Source organism: Thamnophis sirtalis, unplaced genomic scaffold, assembly GCF_051295495.1.
Source record: "Thamnophis sirtalis isolate CommonGarterSnake01/CBP01778 unplaced genomic scaffold, rThaSir2_p1.2 scaffold_4, whole genome shotgun sequence".
Lineage (NCBI taxonomy): Eukaryota > Metazoa > Chordata > Lepidosauria > Squamata > Natricidae > Thamnophis > Thamnophis sirtalis.
In genome coordinates, this window is record NW_028261384.1 from 93,034,140 (window position 1) to 93,057,174 (window position 23,035).

At 36.4% G+C, this 23,035-nt stretch overlaps 1 protein-coding gene across 6 annotated transcripts in view; it reads right to left on the reverse strand.

The window, feature by feature from the left end:
• Nucleotides 1-4,215: 4,215 nt before the first annotated feature.
• The window catches only part of UBTF (upstream binding transcription factor), a 35,520-nt gene continuing 16,700 nt past the window's right edge, over nucleotides 4,216-23,035 (reverse strand). For 5 of the 6 annotated variants that reach the window (XM_014062723.2, XM_087713415.1, XM_087713416.1 and 2 more), the window contains 13 exons: nucleotides 22,615-22,748; nucleotides 19,935-20,076; nucleotides 17,488-17,529; nucleotides 16,106-16,219; nucleotides 15,348-15,503; nucleotides 12,437-12,592; nucleotides 10,798-10,908; nucleotides 10,285-10,373; nucleotides 9,248-9,437; nucleotides 8,929-8,976; nucleotides 7,593-7,661; nucleotides 6,781-6,927; nucleotides 4,216-6,313 (listed from right to left, as the gene is read on the reverse strand). In XM_014062723.2, coding sequence (XP_013918198.1) covers nucleotides 6,200-6,313; nucleotides 6,781-6,927; nucleotides 7,593-7,661; nucleotides 8,929-8,976; nucleotides 9,248-9,437; nucleotides 10,285-10,373; nucleotides 10,798-10,908; nucleotides 12,437-12,592; nucleotides 15,348-15,503; nucleotides 16,106-16,219; nucleotides 17,488-17,529; nucleotides 19,935-20,076; nucleotides 22,615-22,748 — 1,512 coding nt within the window. In that variant the 3' untranslated portion in view covers nucleotides 4,216-6,199. The remainder of the gene's footprint in view (nucleotides 6,314-6,780; nucleotides 6,928-7,592; nucleotides 7,662-8,928; nucleotides 8,977-9,247; nucleotides 9,438-10,284; nucleotides 10,374-10,797; nucleotides 10,909-12,436; nucleotides 12,593-15,347; nucleotides 15,504-16,105; nucleotides 16,220-17,487; nucleotides 17,530-19,934; nucleotides 20,077-22,614; nucleotides 22,749-23,035) is intronic. The other variant, XM_087713418.1, reaches the window with a different exon arrangement.

A 23,035-nucleotide genomic window follows, 5' to 3' on the forward strand; every position in this document is an offset into this window, starting at 1 on the left:
TTGGATTGAAAACTGGAAACTTCAGAAAAATGTTTGATATAAACCCAGATGTGTGTATATAGTAAAGGAGTACATTAGATTTCAAAGAAGTGGGCATCCCACAAAGCAATAGGAAGCTCTCACAAATTTCTAATTTTTGCTTAATGCATTAAAGTCTGTGTAACAGAAACAATGAAGTAAAACGAAAGTATAAGTGTTTTCTACAAATTATTTTAGCACATAGTGACATCTGCTCGCTTTACTTTTCACCACTGTACATTTGATAATTAAGATAAAGAGCACAGGATATTCTGTGAAGTGGGATGCATAATGAACCATGCATATTATATCACTTCAAATGTGGAAAAAAATTCTGATAGATTAAAAGCAAAAGTATTTCTCTAACGCAAACAAAAATAAGACTGAAAATTATATGCAGACATATTCCTGATGATACCTTATAAAAATGAAATAGATTCTGCTAAGAAACAATGGAGCGGCATTGGCATACTTACCAAAGCATTACTTGGGCTGACTATTAAATTCCAGCTAACCGGCTGCAAGGATTTCACAGTACTGGCAAGGAGAGGCTCTTGATAAATTGGAAATCCACAGGATACCAACAACATGATTCTATAGATGCATGATTCATTGTACAAAAGTATATTGTTTTGGCTACCATGTAATTCATATAGGAATGAGTGAGGAGGAAGAAGAAAAAGTGACATTATTTGCACATTACCCAGCACAGTATATTTGTTCCAAGGCTGTTGGAAAAGATGTGTTCCTGCTCTCCTACTAGATGAGTTACTACTACAATTTTAGCTTTAAAAATATCTTAGTCTTTAGAAGGTTATGAAAGTTCTAGAAAAGACTGCATATAGCTTGAAGGATTTCCTATGCTCAGGTATCCTATTTAAATAGTGCAAATAATGTACTAGCCATGACGCATTAATTCCCTCTCAACTACGAATTGTAAATACTGCAGGCAAAAAGTCCTAGCACACCTGATTGACATTAAATGAGATGATGACTCATATTGAACTGCACACATTGTAGACGCCGGCTTAAATTAATTACACTCTGAAAGCAAGAATGTATTGATAATGAATTGGTTCAGGAATTAGAAATAAATGACAATACCTATTTTAAAGATATTTTTCTATTTTTCCTACCTTGTTTTCTACTAAAACAATAGCTTGCCTTCTCAACTTTATTAACTAAAGCATCAGTAAATTTTTGCACATAGTAATTTAATTCTTGTTCAGGTAAACATATTAATTTAAAGGTTTAATTCTATTCACGTTAAAATATTTCCTAAATTAATCTGGAAAATTAATCAATTTTAATAATTAAAGTATTATTTAAATGCAGAGACTGCTATCTTATGTATTGTATATCTGCATTGCATAATATTAAATCAAAGACATCAAATTTTCCCTAAAAAGGTTTCTCAAAATATATTTAATTATTTTATACATTCCTGCTAGTAGACATTATTTGTTTTCTTATAAATTACTGAGCAAGAAAAAATAAAGTTGAGGCTTAGTCCTTGCTATAACCATCACACATTTACACTTAAAACTTTTCCAGACCATTCAGAGGAATATGGACCAAATCATGCTGCAGAACACTTAGACACAAAGAAGATAATTTCTGAATCATATGAATATACTTGGTACATTTCTGTATATGCAAAAAGCATGCAGATTCTTCATTGTTAAGATCAATTTTATCTGTTGGTATCCCAATATATGTGGCAATTGTTTTTTTCACCTCAATGGATATACAAAGGGAAATTAATCTCCACCAGTATCAGGTTAATGGACATTGCTGAATTGGAATATAGTTATAATTTACTGAGGGAGCCACAGCAACAGTGCAATACATTCTTATCTCCACCTGGGATTTACTGAACATAACATTGAGCTGATGTCCAATATAAGCCACTATTTTCTCTACAACTATTATGAGGCAGACACAAGGGCCACTATGAAAATATATAGGCCCGGGCAGGAGTGTCAAACTGGCAGCGCACGGACTGGATGCATCACACCTAAGCTGCACCCACCCTGGCTCTGTAAAGGCAAAAAATGTCACATGACATCACGTGACGCAATCGAGTTTGATACCCATGATATAGGGGGAAAGCTGAAGATACAAAGGCAACTTAAGATAGCCAGCCCAGCATAGTTGTATAACTATGGCTTACATATGAGGAAGTAAATGAGTTTGCTTTCTTTTAATTTATATTTGATTACAGTTTTGATGGGGGACCTGGATCAAGAACGATGAAAATTGCCATTAGATAGAACACTTACTTGGCATAAAACACAGCTAATGCATCATGTCATTTCAGTTCCAGCTCCATCACAGGACTATTAAACCCTGAAGACTTAAAATATTTAAGTGGAGTTAAGATTTCATATTGTTAGAACTGTAGAACCTTGCCTTTTATTTCCTAAAAAGCAAATACAGGTAATCCTGGACAATTGAGCCCAAAGTTTTTGTTGTTAAGTGAGACATTTGTTAAGTGAGTTTTGTCCCATTTTACCTTTATTGCCAGTTGTTAAGTGAATCACTGCAGTTATTAAAATGGTACTAAATGAATCTGATTTTCCCATTGACTTTGCTTGTCAGGTGGTTGCAAAAAGTGATCACAGGACTCAGGGATACAACGGTCATAATTGTGAATCAATTTCCAAGCATCTGAATTTTGATTGACCATATGAATGCTCAATATTTGTAAGTGTGAAAAATGGTCATAAGTCACTTTTTCAGTGCCATTGAACTTTTGAACCATCACTAAATTGTGTATATGAATGAACCCCACTTCAGCTCAGTAGGACTAATTTGCAAATCTAAACAAATTAAACCTATACTAGCAAGCAAACTTACTAGCAGATTGGAGGTTGTTAAAGTATCCCTTAAAACTTACTTGAGAATGGCAAAATAAACTATAACCATATAATTATAGAGTTGCCTAACATATGCAGTTTTAATTTTTGTCTAGCATATAATATGAAGTTTAATAATAAACATGAACTTTCATATCCCTGAAAGCCATTCATGAACCCAACTCGGACACCTTGGATCCGAAACCCAGCCTATTCCTATCCGAACCTTGATGTACTTACTTGTGTAGAGTGGCATTATGAAAGAATAATGCATCTTTTTTTCCTAGAGCTCCAAAACATTTGAAGCATCTATTGATTATAGTAGAAAAACTAAAAGATTTAAGTGACTGAAATATGGCGTAAAAGTTTGGATTTTAACATTGCTTTACTTTCTAAGATTTCAATAATCTTAAAGCATAGTAAATTTTCCTCAATTCTCTTCCAATACAAGTGCTTGTAGCACTAAATTCCAAATCACTACTGATGCTTCTCACTTAACTGACTTTTGTTGGATCTATTATTATTGTTCCTTGTCTTATTTGGAAAAGGAAAGGATGATTTTAGGATACTATGTTAGTTAAATGAGTGTTTTCCTCAAAAATATAATCTCCTTTAGATTTTCGGGAGGGGAAAACGTATTCACAAAGGCACTAACCCTTTAAATACTGGAAGCCTTCCCTTTTCATAGTTCACTTTTAAGGTTATCTTTATCAGAAATTATATTTACATATAGTATGTGTGCATGCATACATTTGTATGTGTATAATATGCATATCCCCTTGTGTATGGCAAACACATATTTGTGAGGTTTTTTAACAGACAATGTACAGTAATTCACATTTATTTGGGATATGGGCTAAGTCCTCTTTGAGTGATAAGACTGAAACAAACATGTTGTAGAATTTGTTTTGCTTGTGCATCCAAATAATACAGCGCCTTCCCTCACATATTGTGTTTTCCAATCCATTTATATTCATCAAGTGACAACACGTAACTATTACCTTATTGATACGGGACAGGAAGGTAGCGAGACCTGATTTTCAAAAAGATTCACACACTGGTGCTTCTTATAAGAAACAGAATGATTATCTGAGTGTCAATAGTAATAAAGGAAGAAAGCTGCAAGGAAAACCTGGACTGGAAACCACCACACTCTTCCTTTATGAGGTTCCATGTCAACCAAGTGAATAATCAGGAACGAATGGTGGTAGAGTGTCTTATAGTACTTTTATCAGTGAAGACAGAATTTATCCTCCCCCATGCCTTGTTTGGCCACTAGAGCTGACAGTATTGAAAATGTCTCTTTTTTCCAAGGGAGTGGTGAATAAGGAGTGAAATACAAGTCTTAAATCTAATTTATTGTTTCAATCCTTTCCAGGCAAGGGTTCAATCATACCTCCTATAGTCCTGGGATCAGGTATACCTGAAAATTAAGATCGCCAATTGTTCTAAATCATACTTAACTGGCTGTGATTATAACTTAAAAAATATAGAAGCCTTGTAAAATCAGGGCATTTTTCAATAAAAAAAGGAAAAAGGGTAAAAAAAATAGAAAAGAAAATATCTCTTAAAAATTAACCTGTCCAATAAATAGTAGGTTACAATGAACTAGTTTGAAGGTAATAACTTTTTTTTTCCTTCCCCCAAATATGTTGGCCTATTTGTAGATGATTTAGGATCTTATTCTCAAACATTTACCTTACATGATCTCCATCCTTTTTTAAAAATTCGATGTACCTATGAAATCCAAGATTGGAATCTTTCACTTCTGTTATCACTTAACTTTGTTTTATTGCAATGCCTACATACAAAATATTATTAACTTCACCTATGATTTAGAAAACCAAGCTAGGATTGGTTATTTGTGATTTATATGCTTAGCTAGTTTCTCCTAAATCATAGTCTAATTTACAGAACTTCCACAGATATTTAAATGCCATGCTAAAGAAAACATAAGGTTGGGGCAGGAAGAGAGAATTTGTGTGCCTGGTCCTTTCCTGACATCACATTTCTGTCCAGAGTTGAATTGAAAATTCAGCTTAGTGTGTTCAAGACATGTTGGAAAAAAGCATACATCTGTATTTCTCCTATACATTGTCTCACATAAATCATTTTTCCTCAAGATCTTAAATTTTGCATTTGGTAAAAGACACGTAAAGAGGTTAATGTCAAAGAGGGAACGTTTTCTTGTAAAAAAAGATGGTTGTCTTACTTGGTTTATAAAATATTTTTTAAAAAATGCTAATGACACATATGATCCCCACAACCAACCACCCCTCCCAAAGACAGTCAACAAAATGCCCCATTTTGGTACAATTATTGGTCACTTCATTGTAAAAAAAAATATATATATTAACAACAACATCAACCCAAAGGGGTCTGGCTACTACGTCTTTAGCCAAACGCTGGTCAGAAAAATGACAGAAAAGTCCACCTCCAGCAAAATAAAGCCAGTCACTTGGAGTTTTTGAAATTCTCTCCATCTTCAACAGTATGCCAGATATTCCCCCTTTGCAAAAAAATAAAAAAATAAAAAAAATCCTGTTCTTCAGTCCCTCTTCTATCCCTTGACCCTTGCAACACACTCACACAGAATATGACCCCCCAATTCCCATTTCCCTCAGCAGGAAATGCTGGATATCCAGTTTGTCACAGGAAATTGCTAAGTGCAGCTGCAGCCATTTTGCTTTCTTTCTCTCTTTTGTCAAAATGTGAAAGATCAAGACTATACAAGATTGTCCATTATGAGGAGTGATGAGGCTCACTGGCAAATTCCCAAAGCTCATATTGTTTTAGAATCCATCTCTCCTTGGCTGTTTGCTGGGCTAGATGGAGAAAAAGGGGAAAATGTCTCTCATTGCCATGTTGTTGTTTAAAAAAGAATTTGTACAAAGTCCCAAGCTGGTGGCTAGAACTAGGGGTTGGAAGAGGGATGAAGATGAGAGGGGGGGAAAAGTTAAAGGGGTCTGGATTTTGCTATGACCCCTGTCATCTCTTATAAACAGAGATTTAAGGGGAGGGAGAGAGAAGGGATTATATAATGAAATTCTCTCCCCACGCTATCATCACCCACAAAAAAGGGAAAAGTACACCCCTCTGCTGTTTGTCAGCTATTGTGTACCCTGCCCTTTGTTCCTCTCACACAGTCACACATCATTAATGCAATGTGAGGATTGTGAAGAAAGGAAGTGAATTAAACCACAGTGATTCCCCCCCCCCCTCTGATTCTTCCCCATCCCAGCTCTACAGCTGCAATGTTACTATTATCCGGAAAAACAAAACCGAATAAAGTATAGCAAGGAGGGTGGAAGATGGAAGACAATTCAGTTAGAGTCCGAATCAGAAGAGTCTCCTGAAGAGGATGAGGAACTGCTGCTGCCTTCTGATTCATTGTCCTCATCGTCATCGTCATCCTCTTCATCATCCTCTTCTTCATTCTGGGAAAAGAAGAGGTGAGTTACAGAGCAAGCCGAAAAGTGTTGGTGGTGGGGAGGAAGGTATAAATAGAACAGGAAGTACACTTCCTGTAAATCTGACAGAAGGACAAGTGAGAGTTTAGAATCCTGGTTTGTAAGCATCTCAGTATCTATTTGCTGGGCCAGCTTGTTGCATTGAAAATAACTATTTTAGTCCACACAATTCTACCACTGTTATTCTGATAATTATTTGTTAATGGGACCACTCATTAATAGGCAAAGTTGAGTCAGTAAGGCATCACTATCCTAAAACCTGCCATTCTTAGTTAGTTTGCAAAAAAGGTGTGAAGTGACTGTTTTTTCAAATTGATCAATTGGGTATTTATTTGAGAAATGTTTTTTTAAACAAATAAGTTATATTTTAGAAATGTGGCTTTCTGGAATATTTCAGTTACATTTCACTAAGAGGAGTTTAAACAGAGTCTCACCTCTTCCCCATCTTCACTCTCCTCATCACTACTTGAATCTGAAGAGTCTCCTCCCTCCTCAGAAGAATCACCGTTCTCATCATCATCATCCTCTTCCTCTTCCTCCTCCTCCTCCTCATCGTCGTCTTCATCCTCTTCCTCAGATTCCTGTGGATAGAGTAGATTAAACGCAAACTAGTTTCCAACTGAAGGACAGGTATTCATGAGGACTACAATGAATTAAATCTAAAGCAGCCAAACATATTCTCATTTCTAAAAGAGAAGTTAATGGTAAATATATGGAGAGTCATAACTTTCTCATTACTACAGTTGTGGGAATAATATAAAAACAAATTTTAAGTTTCTCTTCAATTAAGCTTAACTGATGAAATTCCTGCTTAATTTGATTCAAATAAGCACGCAGGCATTCCAAGATATTTAGCAAATACTATCACTGTCCTATGGCTGCAACAGAGGATATTTTTTTCCTTATTGCTAATTGGAAATAGGAAAGAGATAATAAGAAAGGAAGCTAGTGGGAAATTTTTTAAAGTGCTCTAATAAGATCCCAAATATGAAAGGTAATAGGGATCTGGTGTACCACACTTTTCTTGCATAATACTGTCTTATCCCAAGAAAGTAAGGTTCTGTTCTTATTTGGGGGTGGGGGGGGGGGGGAGAGGCAGGGCACTTCTGGATTTTACACTATTTCCAGGATTTTGTTTCTACTTTGAAAATACCAAACGATCTCAGGAATAGCATTCTTTATTTGGAATTTTTCACTAGGCAACAATAGCTGTATAACAGAGACATGGTACTATTAAGATACTTACTGATTTGGACGGCATTGAAGGTTTTATTTTTGGATTTGGGCCACGCATCTTCCCCATATTCTTACGTTTCTGATGAGATAGAAGTGAAAGGTAAGGGAGACGATCAACATGGGAGACTGTACTTTTTTCCACAAATCAGTCTAAAGGAAGCACAATTTCCCTTACCTACATCTTTCATTGTTATTAATTTATAGCCTGTGACCCTCAAATGTACCTCTGAACATTTACTGTGGAATTTGATGCCAAAATTGGTAAAATGTTGAAGACAAAATTAATTCTACCCAAAGATAATGTTTAGCTAGAAAATTATTATTTCTTCCCAGGAGTCTAACATTTACTCTTTACTGCAGAATTTGCCAATAATTACTTTGGGGTAGACAAAGGGCTGCAAAGTAATTGATATTGCTCCTTGGGAGAGAGATTTTCGTGGTTTTCTTTGCTTTTAGCACATCTTAGTTTTTACATGTTTTCTAGCCCCAAATGGCACAGATTCAGCAGTAAGGATCAGAAGGGGCCTGCAAGAGACATAATATAGGATCTGAGGACCACGGGTTGGCCACTCCTGACATATCACTACTACCATTTGCCTTAAATTTCATTTTACGTATCTGAAAATTGATTGCACATCTGCTTCTTTCATTTTGGTTATTAAGTCAGCAATTTTTAAACAGTCGTACCCAGTCCACATTATCTCACATTACAGCCTCTGTACAGTAGTTTCTGCTTTTATTCTATCCTAATTTAGTAGCCTCTGTTGAACATGCAGGTGAAAGGCAGCTAGCATATATACCACCTAATTTGGTCTTCCCCAACCTGCTGATGATGGAAGTTGTCCTCTGTCATCTCTAGAAGGCATCAGTTTGAAAAGGGTAACTAAACATGGGAATACCTGAATAATTTATTTGTTGTCTAATGAGACTTGAATGTTCAAAGCAATGGAAGTGTTTAAAACAAACAGCACTATCTTCTAATTTCAGCTTCATGCCAGCCCTGTGCTTGGAAACTAAAAAGTGGTAAGTGGATGAAGTTGCAATGGTTACAAACTCTGCTTGTATACTGGTGCACATTTGCAGTAGTAGCTATTTCAGTACAGCTATCCCCAACGACAGCATATCATGAACATAAGATTATAGTAATTTTGAAAACATTCACCCTCTCATGTTCCATTATATCAATAATCTACTGCATAATGTGGATCCTTAAGTGCCTGGCAGACAATGCCACCTTCCTTGCAGAGCTCCAGCCCTTCTAAGCTAAGTTTCATTTCATGCAAAAAATTCAAGAAATATTCTTTTCAACACAATAGATATGCAATAAATACTTGCAAAATACTAACACTGGAGGTATGCTCTTTGTAGGCAGCTCTCTCTTGCGGTGACAAGGTCTGTAAAAAAAAAAAAGAGATGAGAATGGAAAGATTAAAAGACAATCAGTGAAGTAGGACAGCTGAGGATGAAGGACTTGAGAAATCTGAATTAAAGGTCTATAAAGGACTCATAACTGTGTGTCACTGATAATGGAGAACAGTATTTGATATAGAAGCTAGAAACAATGACTTCTTTTTGCAGTTTTAAAAAATTGTATCTGTATTTTATTGTGATTTATTAAGGATGTTCCCTCCCTTCCCCTCCTCCTTTGCCCACTTCAGAACTCACCTTCAGCCACATGTCCAGGTGCACTTTGTATTGTTTTTGCTGTTCTTCAGCCAACTTTTTGTACTGATCCTTTTGGCTCTGAGAGATCCGCTGCCAGCGGCTCCCAATCTCTACCATCCGCTCTTTTAGAGGAAGATGATTGAGTTCACCGTTTGAAAGCAGCTCCTGAGAAAATTTCTGATATCCATTCCTGATAAACACAAGAAACTGTCTATTACTCTAACTTATTTTCCAATTCAGTGCAACAGTTAATATTCAGAACAGGTAATTCATTTTAAACTATTTCATAATCATAGGGAATTAATGCTGGGAAATATTCTTGGCTATCACATTCTAGAGTAGTTAACAAAGTTATCAAAGGTACCGCTTTGTAGATGAAAAAAATGAAGCCATGTAGATTATTAGTGGCTGGGATAATTGTCATATTAATGGCAAGCTTAGTTCTAAGTAAACAACATCTGTTTCATCTGTTCCATTTCCTGACACTAGAAGCTTGTAACTTTCAGTGGTAGGATGATTCCCACAAAGTGTGCAAAACATCCATTTGCTCACCTCCAGATCCTTACAAAGATCTTACAAACTTAAAACAGGAACTGGAAAATAAAATGAGATGCAACATTTTCCTATAATTTCCAGATACCTGTTTAAATACATTTTTCCTTCGATCTCATGAAAGGTATTAAGAAGTTTCATGAGATTCTAATTCTGCTTTATTACATTTTTGTAAAGTTGGGTCCTTTTATTGTGTTTTGACTGGATTGTATGAGATTGTGTAGGGGTAGAGTAGTGCATATGCATACAATATATCTAAACTTCAATACAATTTTAGTCAAGTTTCTTTTAAAATTGTTTTGGAAGCATACTTGAGAAGTTTATTGAATTGAAAACTTGTATCTTATAAATAAAATAAAGGAAAAAGCGGACTCCACCCTCAAAGAGTGGATTAATACTCTGCAAGTACTAATTACCCAAGTTACAAAGATTCTCCTGAATTCAGATAGCCCGACATTTCTGTATTCTCTTAAGCCAACACTTACATGGGGGGTTTCTTTGGTTCACCCTGGAATTTCATCTTCTTGGAGGCATTTGTTGAACATGGTGGTGCCCTCATCTCACTCAGTTCTCGCTACAGAAAAGGAAAAAGGAGAATAAATGGCTGCCTGTTCCTTTGTCCTGCTGGAGTTTGTAATGAAATATTTGAGTTTTCAATAAAGAAGTAGCTTATCCTCTAAACAATAACCTTTAATACGTAATACTAATAATTAAATTTTTGAGTCAAATAAACAATTTAGGTAGGTAAAAACTATGCAGCACATGTGCAATCTGAGATCTGGGGGAAGACCCTGATTTTAAGGGCTCTTTTAACAAGATCAGGGTGGGGGCAAGATAGATCTCAGGAAATGTTGTTCCAGACAGTATGTTTCCCAAGTCCTCTCAGACATCATTGCTTAATAAATGAAATTAACATCCCAACTCTGTCAGCTTCCTACATTTCTAAAGAAATGATGCATACATGCATGCTCCAATGCAGTATAATTAATGCCTCATACCTCATATCGTTTTTGATCTTCCGCTGCTTTCTTAATCCACATAAGTTTTTCTTTTTTCTCCATATTATTCCAGGTAGCCTCCATGGCTTTTAGTGCTTTTCCCCTGTCATTCTGAGATGAAAGAAGCAATATTATCAAACTTTAGGGACTATGAATAAATTGCAGAATCATTCCAAACGTCTGGTTCCAACCATTTCAAAACAAAAATAGAATGATCTGTCTTTCTGTTCACAGAACTCATTCATTTAGCACATTCATCCCCCCCCCCCCGCCACTCTACGTATTTTCCTGGCTTAACCTCTTGTCTTCTTTGCTATGCTTCCTCTCGATCTTCATCTTAAGTCCCCATTCTGGCATCCTTTCCAACAGACTCCAACAAGTTGTTTTCGCTATTTATAAGGCACCTGGCAATAATTATCCACTTTGAAGGAGTTGTTGGAAGGAGAAAAATGTACATTTGTGCATGCATGTGTAAAGCTAGAATTGTAAATTGGGAAAAACAAGCTTAATAAAGCCTTTGCCCTGGAGTGTGCTATTTGGGCAGGAAAGGGGATTCAGACTGTTTCCTCTGAAATGTGGAAGGGGTTGTTTGCGTCTTTGAGCTGCAGTATCACTTTTCAAATTGCTGTATGAAGATGTAATGCAGTAATAGAATCATTTTTGAGCACCATCAAAATGGGGGCTGTTGTGAGCTTAGTACATTTCTGTTAAGATTAGAAACCCTGTCTCTAATTCAAAATAGCGTTTCAAGTTTGCAACAGGGCATATCCAATTTGAAAGGTTTAAAATTCATGTGTTGTACACTTATTAAAAATGTAACATCAAAATTGATAGATTATATAGAAACTCCAGTCTAAGAACTGTTCCTCTTTTTCTCTTAAATGTTTTTTTATTTGACATTTTCCAAACATTAAAATCACAATTACACTTTTACAGTTGTTATCAATATTTCTTTTTTCTGATTTCCATTCTATTATTTTATACATATTCTTCTTTGTTTGCTTTCTCATTTTACTCTATCATCTATCTATCTATCTATCTATCTATCTATCTATCTATCTATCTATCTATCTATCTATCTATCTATCTATCTACAATATTTCCATCTCTATTGCTTTCTAAATATATGCCATCTCTTTTTATTGTGTTTGCTATGTGTTTCTTATGCTTCGATTTTACATCTCTTTTTAAGCCAGTTATACCACTTGTTCCATACCTTGTAGTACTCCGTTTCCTCTATCTCTTAATTCCATTGTTAGTTTGTCCATTTCTGTTCCTGACTAACATGACCTATTTAGAATTTAGTACTCTGTGAGGTTGAAAAGCGATCTAGTTGAGAAATGTTACCCTTCCCCAACAGCTAAACAGGACTAATAGTTTGTTGATCTAGATCAGTGCATCAACCTCAGCCAATACCAGAATTTCCCAGCCAGCACGCTATCTGGCGGATTCTGTGAACTGAAGTCCACACATCTTAAAAGTTGCTGAGGCTGACAAAACACTGATCTAGATTCATCTTCCCCTTCCCCTCCTCCTCCAAAATCAAATGGAACCAGAACCAGACTTGATAAAATCTTGGAGGCGTTGTGGAGGAAATCTCAAGGCTATTATGACCATGCCTGTCCTTTTCTCACTTTACCTTAAAGCGGGCAAGATAATCTCCTATAACGCTTTGTTGCCAGATCTCCTCAGAAGTCTTGGGTGACTCAGGAAGTTTACCACGATCTTCCTTGTCAGAACCATGTTTTTTCTCTGTCTGAGCTTTTAGGGCAGCCTCCCGAGCTTTATATTTGGCCTACATAAGGAAAGAGCAAGAATGGCCAAAATCCATGAGTTAACTAAAATTCACTGGCTAGCCAAAAATAAAAAATAAAAAAAGGTGGCGGACTATAAACTCCAATGTAATTAAGCTCTGAAAAAGAAAGTGTTATATAGAAATTTGTGATAAAGGAGATTTAAACTAGATCCAAAAAGAGAAAATCAGAGCAGATTCTTTGGTTTAGCCCACCATGGCTAACTATCCAGGCAGGATATTGCTGTATTGGGAATGTCCAACATATGAGTTAATTTGGCCCAGCAGGATTGGAGCTTAAAAACATCACTCAATTTCTCCATGTAAACTATGCATTTATCTGATAATATACTTAAAGATCATTTGAAACCGAGACTATGAAAAACAATATATTGCAGGTACAATTCCACCAAGTTAGGTAATTACTATTGCTGTAATCAAACTGAGAATATTGTGTTTATCAATAGCACTAATAAAAAATACATTCTCCCCAAGACATCAACCTCTCTTCTAGACAGTTGAGAAAAAAGAATGATGACTTTGATTCTTATGATCCAGGACCATGATTCTAAGTCTAAACCCTACTGTAGTGAATTCGTGAAGGTGCTTCAAATTTAAAAATACAGCCATGTGCTTTAAAAAAAAGACAGCTGGATGAAGGCTTGAATTATACAAACCGTGCATTAAAAATATATAGAGACATTAGATATCTACAAATATTTCTGCAGAATTAAAATTCTGCAAGGAAAGTAACATGATTTATAAGCAATAGCCCTTCACTTTAAGAAAAAAACCTTAAATAACTTTAAATAATTGGTGAAGTCCCACTTAAAATCCTCTGTGCAAAAAGAGACTACCTACAGGACATAAATACTTTCTATGTATGGAGTCTTCATGAATGTTTCCAAGAATAATTGACTGGGATATAAAAATGCTTTTATTTAAATACTTAAAGGAACAATTATAAATATATGTTAATAGCTTTATGACTGTACTCCCCCCCCAAAAATCAATAGAGCATATGTTTCAAAAGTTAAATGTTAGTGTGAACTCTGCTACTTTTCTTCATGTACTGAAAAGATGTAGCCAAATCTGAGTTTCAGTGAAAGAGGAATTTAGATTTATCATTGAATTATTTATAAGATAGATGTTTATCGAGAGGTGAAAGTTGAGTTTCAAGAAAAATACTTTAATTGCTGTCTTCCAAAGATTCTATCTGCTTTTAAATTATTTGTTTCAAACCTGGAAAAGTGCTAATGACAGGCTAGGAACTGATAGCTTTTATTTAAAATACTGCTACCTAGAAAGGTAACACTAATTTAAATGGACACATGCTTTTATTCTTCTTATATAGAACTGAGTGCTTGATAACCGACATATATTTATGATAGTTACAGCATCTCAGGGTCATGTGATCAGTACTTGCAATCTTCTCAGCTGGTTTCCAATAAGCAAAGTCAATGGGGGCAGTCAGATCTGCTTAACAATTATGACAAAAAAATTGTAAAATAAAGGCATGACTTATTTAACTATCAGCCTGTTGAGCAATAGAAATTCTGGTACCAATTGTAGTTGTAAGTTGAACCTGTATGTTTCCAGGCCACAGGGATACAAAGCTAATTTTAATTGTAATGAAGTCTACAAGGGAAGCTTTATACTCCCAAAATCATCCCCCTAAAATGACATGGATTTGGAAAAAAGAAAAAAAAAGGATGAATACAAGAATCTTTTCAGTGGCAACAGCCAGTTCACTATGTATTTACTGCTTATGAGAGCAGGAAAACATAAGCAACTAAAACTAGCTATCAAAATTTAAAAGTAGCAATTCAATTCAATAGTTTGATGTAGTGATTAAGGCACTAACTATGCTACAAACCAGGAGAGTGTGAGTTTTAGTTCAGTCTTAATTACAAAGCCAGCTCGATGACCTTAAGCCAGTAATTTCCTCCCAGCTTTAAGGAGGAGGCAATGACTAACCATTTACCAAATCCTGAACAAATACCAGGGCAGTTGCCAGGAGTTAACATTGACTCCAAAGCACCAAAATATGAGCTTAAAGAAAGCAAATTTTAAAAAATCACCCTGCTATTCACTTTGGACTTCCTTGTGTAAAAATGTTTTTCAGCTTAGGGATGAGTGTACAGACCAAATAGTTTGATAAATAGCCCTAGCTTTACCCCAATCCAGCCTCTGATGCATATACTGTACCTAAACGACATCAAATGACCTCCCATCCCTCTCAAGCTCAGCTTTTTAAGTGGCAATCAATGTCCATGTACAATTTCCCCAAAGTCTCACACACTTCCCTTTCTCAGACTTCTAAACCAAGCCTCTCTATTTAATAGTCATAGATGTCCTGGGAAACAGTGATTACTGAATACCTAATAGGCTCTGACTGGCCTCATTTTTGCACCATGTGGTACTGTCGAGGTCTGGCTCCACATACAACACCCAAATAGGGAAAAATAAATACATAAATAATAAAAGAGGTAACGCAAGATGGAATGGTAGGAGCGCCCAGACTGTGACGGAGCTTGGTGCTCACGGTTCTGGAAAATCCCAGAACCTACTGCAAGTTTCTAGCAGGTTTTTCTTTTCCTATTTTTTTTTAAGGGTGAGGATGAGGGTCAAGTTCCTGGTTTGATCTAAGTCAACAGAAAAAAAAAATCCATGTGACTGAGATATCCAGGAACACATGTTCCCCCATGCCTCCACCCCCAAAGATAATTAGGAGAATGTGCATTATTGATCAAACAACCTTTTTTTTCTCTGAAAGATCATTCCACATCCGCGCCAGCAACCGGGCCAGTTCACTCTCCGACAGTTCGGGTCGCTCCTCCTGCAGCTGCTTGCGTTTCTCCTCCGAGAAGATAAACATAGCAGAAACGGGCCGTTTGGGTTTCTCAGAACCTCCCTGTTAAAGAGCACAAAGGGACTCGTGGTTGTGGAACTTTGCGTTTATCTTTTTTGTTTGTTTGACTTATGGAAAGAGCAAGTTTAATTTTAGATCTGAAACTTTGTTTACTAGATTAACTAGCATCTTACTTCATTAATCAATAAGAGGAAGCCATTTAATACCAGTGAAATCAAATTTTAATTGATAGGGCTGTAAGTTGAAACAATTTTTGTTTAGTTGCCTTAATGCAATGATAAGTGAAAGAAAAAGAAAAAAGCTTTTTAAAGATGAGTATTTGAATATAACAATGTTAATTAAAAATCAACCAATAAATTCACACAATATCTAAAAAAGGTTCCTCTATTAAGACTTGAGTACATATTTATTTTAACTGATTAACAGTTACTAGATTAAAATGGAGAAGATTGATCATATAAGTTTTTTCCAAGTTGGCTGAACTGTTTGAGGAATGGTGGCATCGTATTTAGTAATAAAACTTTTAAAGCAAGTCCAGCAGCCAGTTAAAATGAAGTCTTAAGGCTGTTTTAAAAATCAAATTAATCCCACTGTTTCTATGTAAAAGTATATCTATATCCACAATGAAGGGCTAGGTCACCCACCTTGCTGGCATCTGGTGATGACTTCTTAGAGGCAGGGCTGGTGGCACCTTTCTTATTTATTCCCAGCATTTTTTCCTCTCCCAAAACCCTCTGTTGTTCTTCTTCAGGCAGGCTCTAAAAGATAATAGCAGTTTTTAAGAGTTATAGAGATATTTGTCATTTTCCCTGCATGGCAAATTTCAGTATCAACAGAAATCTCTACATCTGCCTATTCATTTCTTCTGAGAAGAATAGCTTCCCAATAAGGTACTACCCTAGTAGTACAGGTAGTCCTTGTTTATAGTGACTGTCTCAGACAGCGACCATTCAGTTAGGGCAGTGATGAAAAATAACTTTGTGACCAACGCCTGCATTTACAGGAAAGCTGAAATAAGATTGTAAACCCAACTGTGATTTTACATAGTAACCACTTTGCTTAAGGAGTGAGTTGTCAGTCCCAGTTGTGGTCACTAAACAAGAACTACTTGTACAGCATCTACATTGTCGTATCTTTTTACCTGTTCTTCCCTGCCTCGGAATGAGGAAGCTCCTCTGAAAATCACTGAAAAACTTAAAAAATATGCTGAAGGGACAGAAAGCATGAATGCAATTTTGTGTATATTATTCACAATCTTTTTCAGTTATATGACTGAAGCTCCAATATATAAAAATTTGTCCACACATGGAGATTGCTAGACTGCATTTTGAAATACAAGCTCAAATATTTTGAAGAAATAAGAGTGGCACAAACACAACTGCAAATTATTAACTCATATCTCCTTACTAAAAAAAGTAAATTCAGTTTTGGCCAGAGGATATTTGAGCTGTCACTATGGTCCCTGTCAATTTTTTAAAAAACTATATCCAATTTAGTGGGCTCCAAATACCAAAAAGACAATAACATAGGTTCTAGACAACAAACAAAGAAGTTTTCACAGCTATTACTCACTGTTCACTACTATCCCATCCTTTCCCCACTTATACTATTCCTGCTGCCACTTCAACCACTACCCCTTATGAACTCTCTTACTCCAGGCCAGTAGCACTACTAAACAATTATCTGCTTCACTTCAAGCCTTAAACACTCCTCTCCCTTACCCATCTGTCTCTAAGAACAGCTTTTAAAGCCAATGATGGGGAGAAGACTTAAAGAAACAGGATGACAGCTATACAGGTACTGTTCATTTTCTGAGCAACCTACTCTCTGAGTCTCATTATAATTAAAAACAACTTAACCTTGAAGAGTTCAAGAAACCAGTAGATCATTCCCCATCCTATGCTAAATTGAAATCAGCAAATTGTTGTAGTGATTATGATCTAACCAATGTCAAGTTTTTTCTAAGTTTAATTCATTTAATTGGAGATAGTTGAATATGTATTGGTGTGCTATGGGTGATACTCACCTCCAGGAAACGCAAAAGCTCAATTTCATAATCTTTTTTTCTCTACAAAGGAAAATAACAAGAAAAACATATTTTCGGGGTATGCCAAATGGTTCCCATCTCCTTTTCCTACCCCCATCCCTGAGTTGTCTCTCTAAGCAAATTGATTCTCCTGATTCTTACAAGTTTGTAAGAAATTAGTTTCTAGAAATTTTAATAAAGTACTGGATTTGGGATCAAATATTTACTTGACCTAAAATAGTAGCTCTGAAACACTTGAAGAATGGAAGTCCTCAGTAAATACAACTGTTTCTGCACTGTTTTCTGATTCCAGAGGGTAAAAGGTGACAGTACAATGACTAATTTAATGTACAGGAAGAATTCACTCAATTTAAAAGGACTGCCAAACAAAATGAAATAGGGCACTAGTTACAATTTTTTAAAACAAGGTCAAACAACATGATATACTCCAGGTATTCTGGACATATATTTTCATCTATTGATCTAGCATGACTATTTACAAAGTATTCTGTGAGTTGTGATGCTAGGCATTTTTGGACACTATGTCATTGTCCTATTTTAATATGTATATGATGGCAAGTGTACATGAAGTGGGGACTATTTCCAAATGATATTCTTTAAATTATGAAGTTGAGTCTTTTAAAATAAAAGAGCTGTGATTTTACTCCAACCCTCAAGCGAAAATTTCATTGATGCTTTATTTATACTGTAAGAATCAAACAGGCAACTAACAAATGGGAACTTTAGAAAGTTAGGGGCTATCGCACCTACTAGTCCTTCCTAATTGTATCACATCTTGTAGCAAGAGAGCAACCTGCTTGTTCTTAAGAGCAGTACTGTTATATGCTGGTTGGTTACTGGAAGTCAACCTCCACTCCAAATGTAATCCTGGAAGGCTGCAATGATTGACTGATATCCATCAGATTTCAACTGGAATAATATTTGTTTAGTAATGGGCACTGAAAATAGGATTAAGGATTCTATTAACACACCAGCAACAATATTTACCCATCAGCTTTCATACCCTATATATTAATTGGGAAGTAGCTTGGGGAATACCCACAGCTGGCAACATGGAGATTTTGAAATTCACATGGAGGCTGACGTTTAATATGCTTCGTGATTTTTCAAATCCTCCATGTCAAGTAATGAGCCTGTCCAGCCAGAAATATCTGACAGAATTAAGACAGAAGATTGCCCCAAGAGCACAGAACAATTCCTTGCATCAGCTGTTCTATATCATAGTCCTCTTCCTTTCCTTTATTGTAAATTGATTACTATTTGAGATTTCAGGGTGCTCAGGTTTAAACAAGGAACCACTCTCAATCCTGTGTCAATAAAGCAAGGCCGAAATGAAGTCTAAGATAATCATAATTGATGTCGGATGATTAAAGCCAGATAGGTATTAGCTTAAACACATTATGATAAATACACAGTATATTAAAATGGCCAAATCAAGCAACTGATTTGTGTTTGTACTGTTAATTATTTAATTCAACTGTAAAAAAATGGTAGAGAAAATACTCAGTTTTTATGAGGAACCAAAGGAAATGATTTTATTATGGAGAAAACTAGGTTGCATTTTCATTCTATAATAAAAATCAGATATAGAAAGCAAGGAGCATATTTGTGATCCCCAGAGTCTTCTAGTTTATGTATAGGCAAACTTTCCAGTCTTTTTCTGGAAGAAAATTTTGGGGGGAAAAAAATCCTGCTCTGCCTGTTTTTGGGTGCAGCCCTCAACATGTTAAGTACATCTGATGCAGCTCAATAGCACACTCCTGTGCTACAAACAAGATGAAACTTGCAGTGACTAATTCTGGGGCATCTCATAAAAATGGCTGCCCTTCCACAAAATGGCTGCCATGAAGGACAAAATGGCACAAAATCACCGAATGAGTGGAATGGATACAGGTAGATTTTTAGTGTCATCAAGTGCTCCTTGCTATATGTTGTTTACCTTTTTTTGTGGAGACTAGAGACTTTCTTTAAAATCAGGAAGAAGAGGATGACATTGAGACTGGCACTTTGCTCTATAGCATGTCTGTCTCCCTTCTGCTATTTTAATAAAACATTAATCTAGTACGGCAGAGGACTGATAGGCACCCAAAGACATGCCTTTTAATAACATTACATTAGCCGAGGAATTGGTGAATCACTAGCCCAACTAATGGATGAGATTTTACACATTTTATTTATTCATATTTCATGTAGTAGCATGCAGTTTATATGCACCCTGTAAGGACAGAAGCTTATTTTCTTTCTGAACAAGGGACTAGACTTCCAAAACAGTGAACAGGACTATCATATTACATTTCTGGATGTGGATAAATACAATTCTCTATCAAAAATAGGATAGCCAACTGACCCAAAAATCAGGAAGCGGATTTATTATTATTTATTTTCTGGAAAACATTTTTAATACTTGCTCCTCCAGCTCTGCTTACCTGATCACACTTTTTGTGGTAGGCATCCTTTTCCTTTTGGGAGAGAAGTTTCCACTGCTGACTGCAGAGTACCATCCGTTCTGTGCTTGGGACATCTTTCATGTTTGCCATCAGCTCAGCACAATACAGCGAATAACTATTTCTAAAATAGTAAGTTTATTTTATGTAATACTGTCCCATTGAATTAGTACTGGGTATACTCTATACTAACCGATAACAATCAAATGCCTGTGACAACAATTCTGTGATAATTCTTGCAGAGATATTCCTATTCAGCTACAACGTTCACTTTGAGTGGGGATTCTCATCAATCATTTAAAATAGAGGCGCATAACTTGTAGGGAATTCAAGTCTCCACAAAAACCTTGAGTGCCCCATCCTCAAAAAGATGTCAGCGAATTAATCAAACAAGAGAATTGCTAAAAATCTAAAGTACATTGTATACTTAAGTACATCATGTTAATTCATTTTTTCCCTAATCCCATTTCTTAAGACTAGAGTTTCTAATATGTCACCCACTTAGCACATTTGTCCTAAACTGGAAATGAATATTGTAGCTTGGGGGACAACTTATGGCTCTCCGGCTGTTCTTCTGTGACCTCTGAACCTCTGACAATAATTGAAGAAAATGGGTGGTGTGATTTTGAGATAAAAATAAAAAAAATGTTAATATAAGCCTTAATATTAATACCTTGCAAGTAAAGAGCTCAAAATCCCACACACTCAAAAAACCCATCCCCATTTGCAACATCAGTCCAGCTATAGTAATCTGTAGCCTCTTAAAGCACAACCCTGCACTTCAAAATCATTTGCCAATCGTGAGAAGGCAACCTTGGAAACAAACCACTTGTTAAGTAGCGTCATCCATCCCCACAAGCATCAGACTAACAAAGAGATAAAAATTATTAATTTAATACAAGCTTCTTTTGCTTGCATAAAAGCCACAACTTTGGATGGTTTACCACTGACTCAATATTGCAGAGAGAGGTTTTTTTTTAGGTGTATTGTTCTCTCTTAGATTTTTGTGAGAGCATTGAGTTGGATCTACCACTGAGAGGTAAATGAGAGCTAGAAAACTACAAGTAAGAGCTGGGGAATTAACCTGCAGAAACACAGCAGGATAGTTTTATTTCACCAACATATCTTTTCTACAAACTAGGACTCAATTCCCCCCTCAACTCCTTGCTTTCACAGCAAAAAAGATTGGGGTTGGCAAATCTATTCAAATAAAATTTCACCGCAGAATAAAGCAGTGGAAGGAAATGAAGAATTGGATGATTTTAAGTAACCTTTGGCTCAGGGACATCAAACTGGTGGCCTGTGGGCTGCATGCATCACATGCAGGACACGCCTACCCCAGCTCCACAAATGGGAAAACATCACGACAGCAACGTGATGTCACGAAACATCACATGACAGCAACGTGATGCAGCCAGTTTGACACCCGTGCTTTAGCTAGCCCAGTGTTTTTCACCCTCAGCAACTTGAAGATGTGTGGAGTTCAACTCCCGGAATTCGCCAGCCAATGTCTCATGATTTGAGAGTAACAGCAGGATAAGAAAAGGAGCATCTCTTACTATATTATTCACCATCCTACAACACTATATAAGTGATGGTAAACTGTCCTCCTTTTAAATACACAAGTATTTAATACCCATCGTATATGAGAAACAATGGGAAGGGGAACAATTTAGAGAAAATAAACATGGGCTCAAATAAATTCCTCCGGATTCGGTTTTTAGCCTTCTTCAAACTGCACTGCTGTGAGAATAAATATTTTGTCCCCCTTAATGAAGGAAAAAAGCATCATAATGACAGCAGGCTGTGTAGGTGTAAAAATCTGCAAAATGCTTGGCAGAATGTTATGATGCAAGCCCTGCCTCTTGTGAACCCACCAACTCAACACATTTTTACTTCCTTGCAGATGCGAACAACCGCAACAGTAGGCCTCTGTTGGCAACAGAGGGAAAAACGAGGAGCCATGTTGTGTTTGTGAAGATAACTGACATCCAGGTGCTATACCAGATTCTACCTGCAGAGGTCAGGGTTTGAAAAGTTTTCTCATTGCACTCTTTTATTAATGGTTGAAATGGCCTTTTATCTTTTTTTAAGCTTTTACTTTCAGTAGTTATGCTGTGTGCCCAAAATTATGACATTTTTCTAAACTATGGTTTTGTGATCTGTTTTACATGTTCTCATTTGATTGTACGCCACTTACTGATTAAATTGAAACAATCAAAGTTCAAATTAAAAGGAGTTCTTGGTTCACATAATTTAAATATGTTCCAAATTATTATTGTATTTCTTACTGATATTTAGTTGTTATTGACTTCTGTATGCTATGAGATTTTTCTACTGTAGCAATAGCAATACAATTACTATTACTTCTAGTACACTGAACCATAACTTAATTGGGCAGGCATGACACATTGAATCACAAAAAACTAATCAGCCTTGTCAAAGATAGTGACCTAGTTAAATGTGTTGAATGAACAGAGCTAGTATGTGACATGCTAGGGTAGGGATTTGAGCCTATAGCTCTTTTAAGTTCACCTCCAGGTTCCTTTTGCCACATCAAATGGATGTAGAGAGAATCTCCATATTTTACCAGTTCTAGGAAATATTATGTGGAAGTGCTGCTGAAAGGGAAAAAGGCCTTCCGATGACCACCCCAACTTACGGAGGGGGCTTGGTGGGTCGCCCATCAAACTTGTCCTTCAATTGCCTCTCTGCTTTTGTTAGTGTGGACCGTTGTGGTGCCCCCTCCTCAATGTTCATCTCTGGATGCTTCTGTATGTAATCCCGCATCATTTCCTGGAAACAACAAACCCAGAGAGCAATTAACACAATACAGCCACAAAGCCTTGGGGACAAGCCCTTCCTAGGCTCTAGGATAATGAGGTGGGCAGAAGAGAACCCATTACTTAACTCTGACCAATTTCAACTCTGGATGGATGAAGCAGAGAGGGTGTTGCTTTGCAACTACCTTCCAGCTTAGTAAATGGGAGTGGCACCCACAAATCGGCTCTCGGAGCGTGGCTGGGTTTGGACAGCCGCGACAAGGCCGGGCTGAGCATAGGGGGGAGAAGATGGAGGGGAAC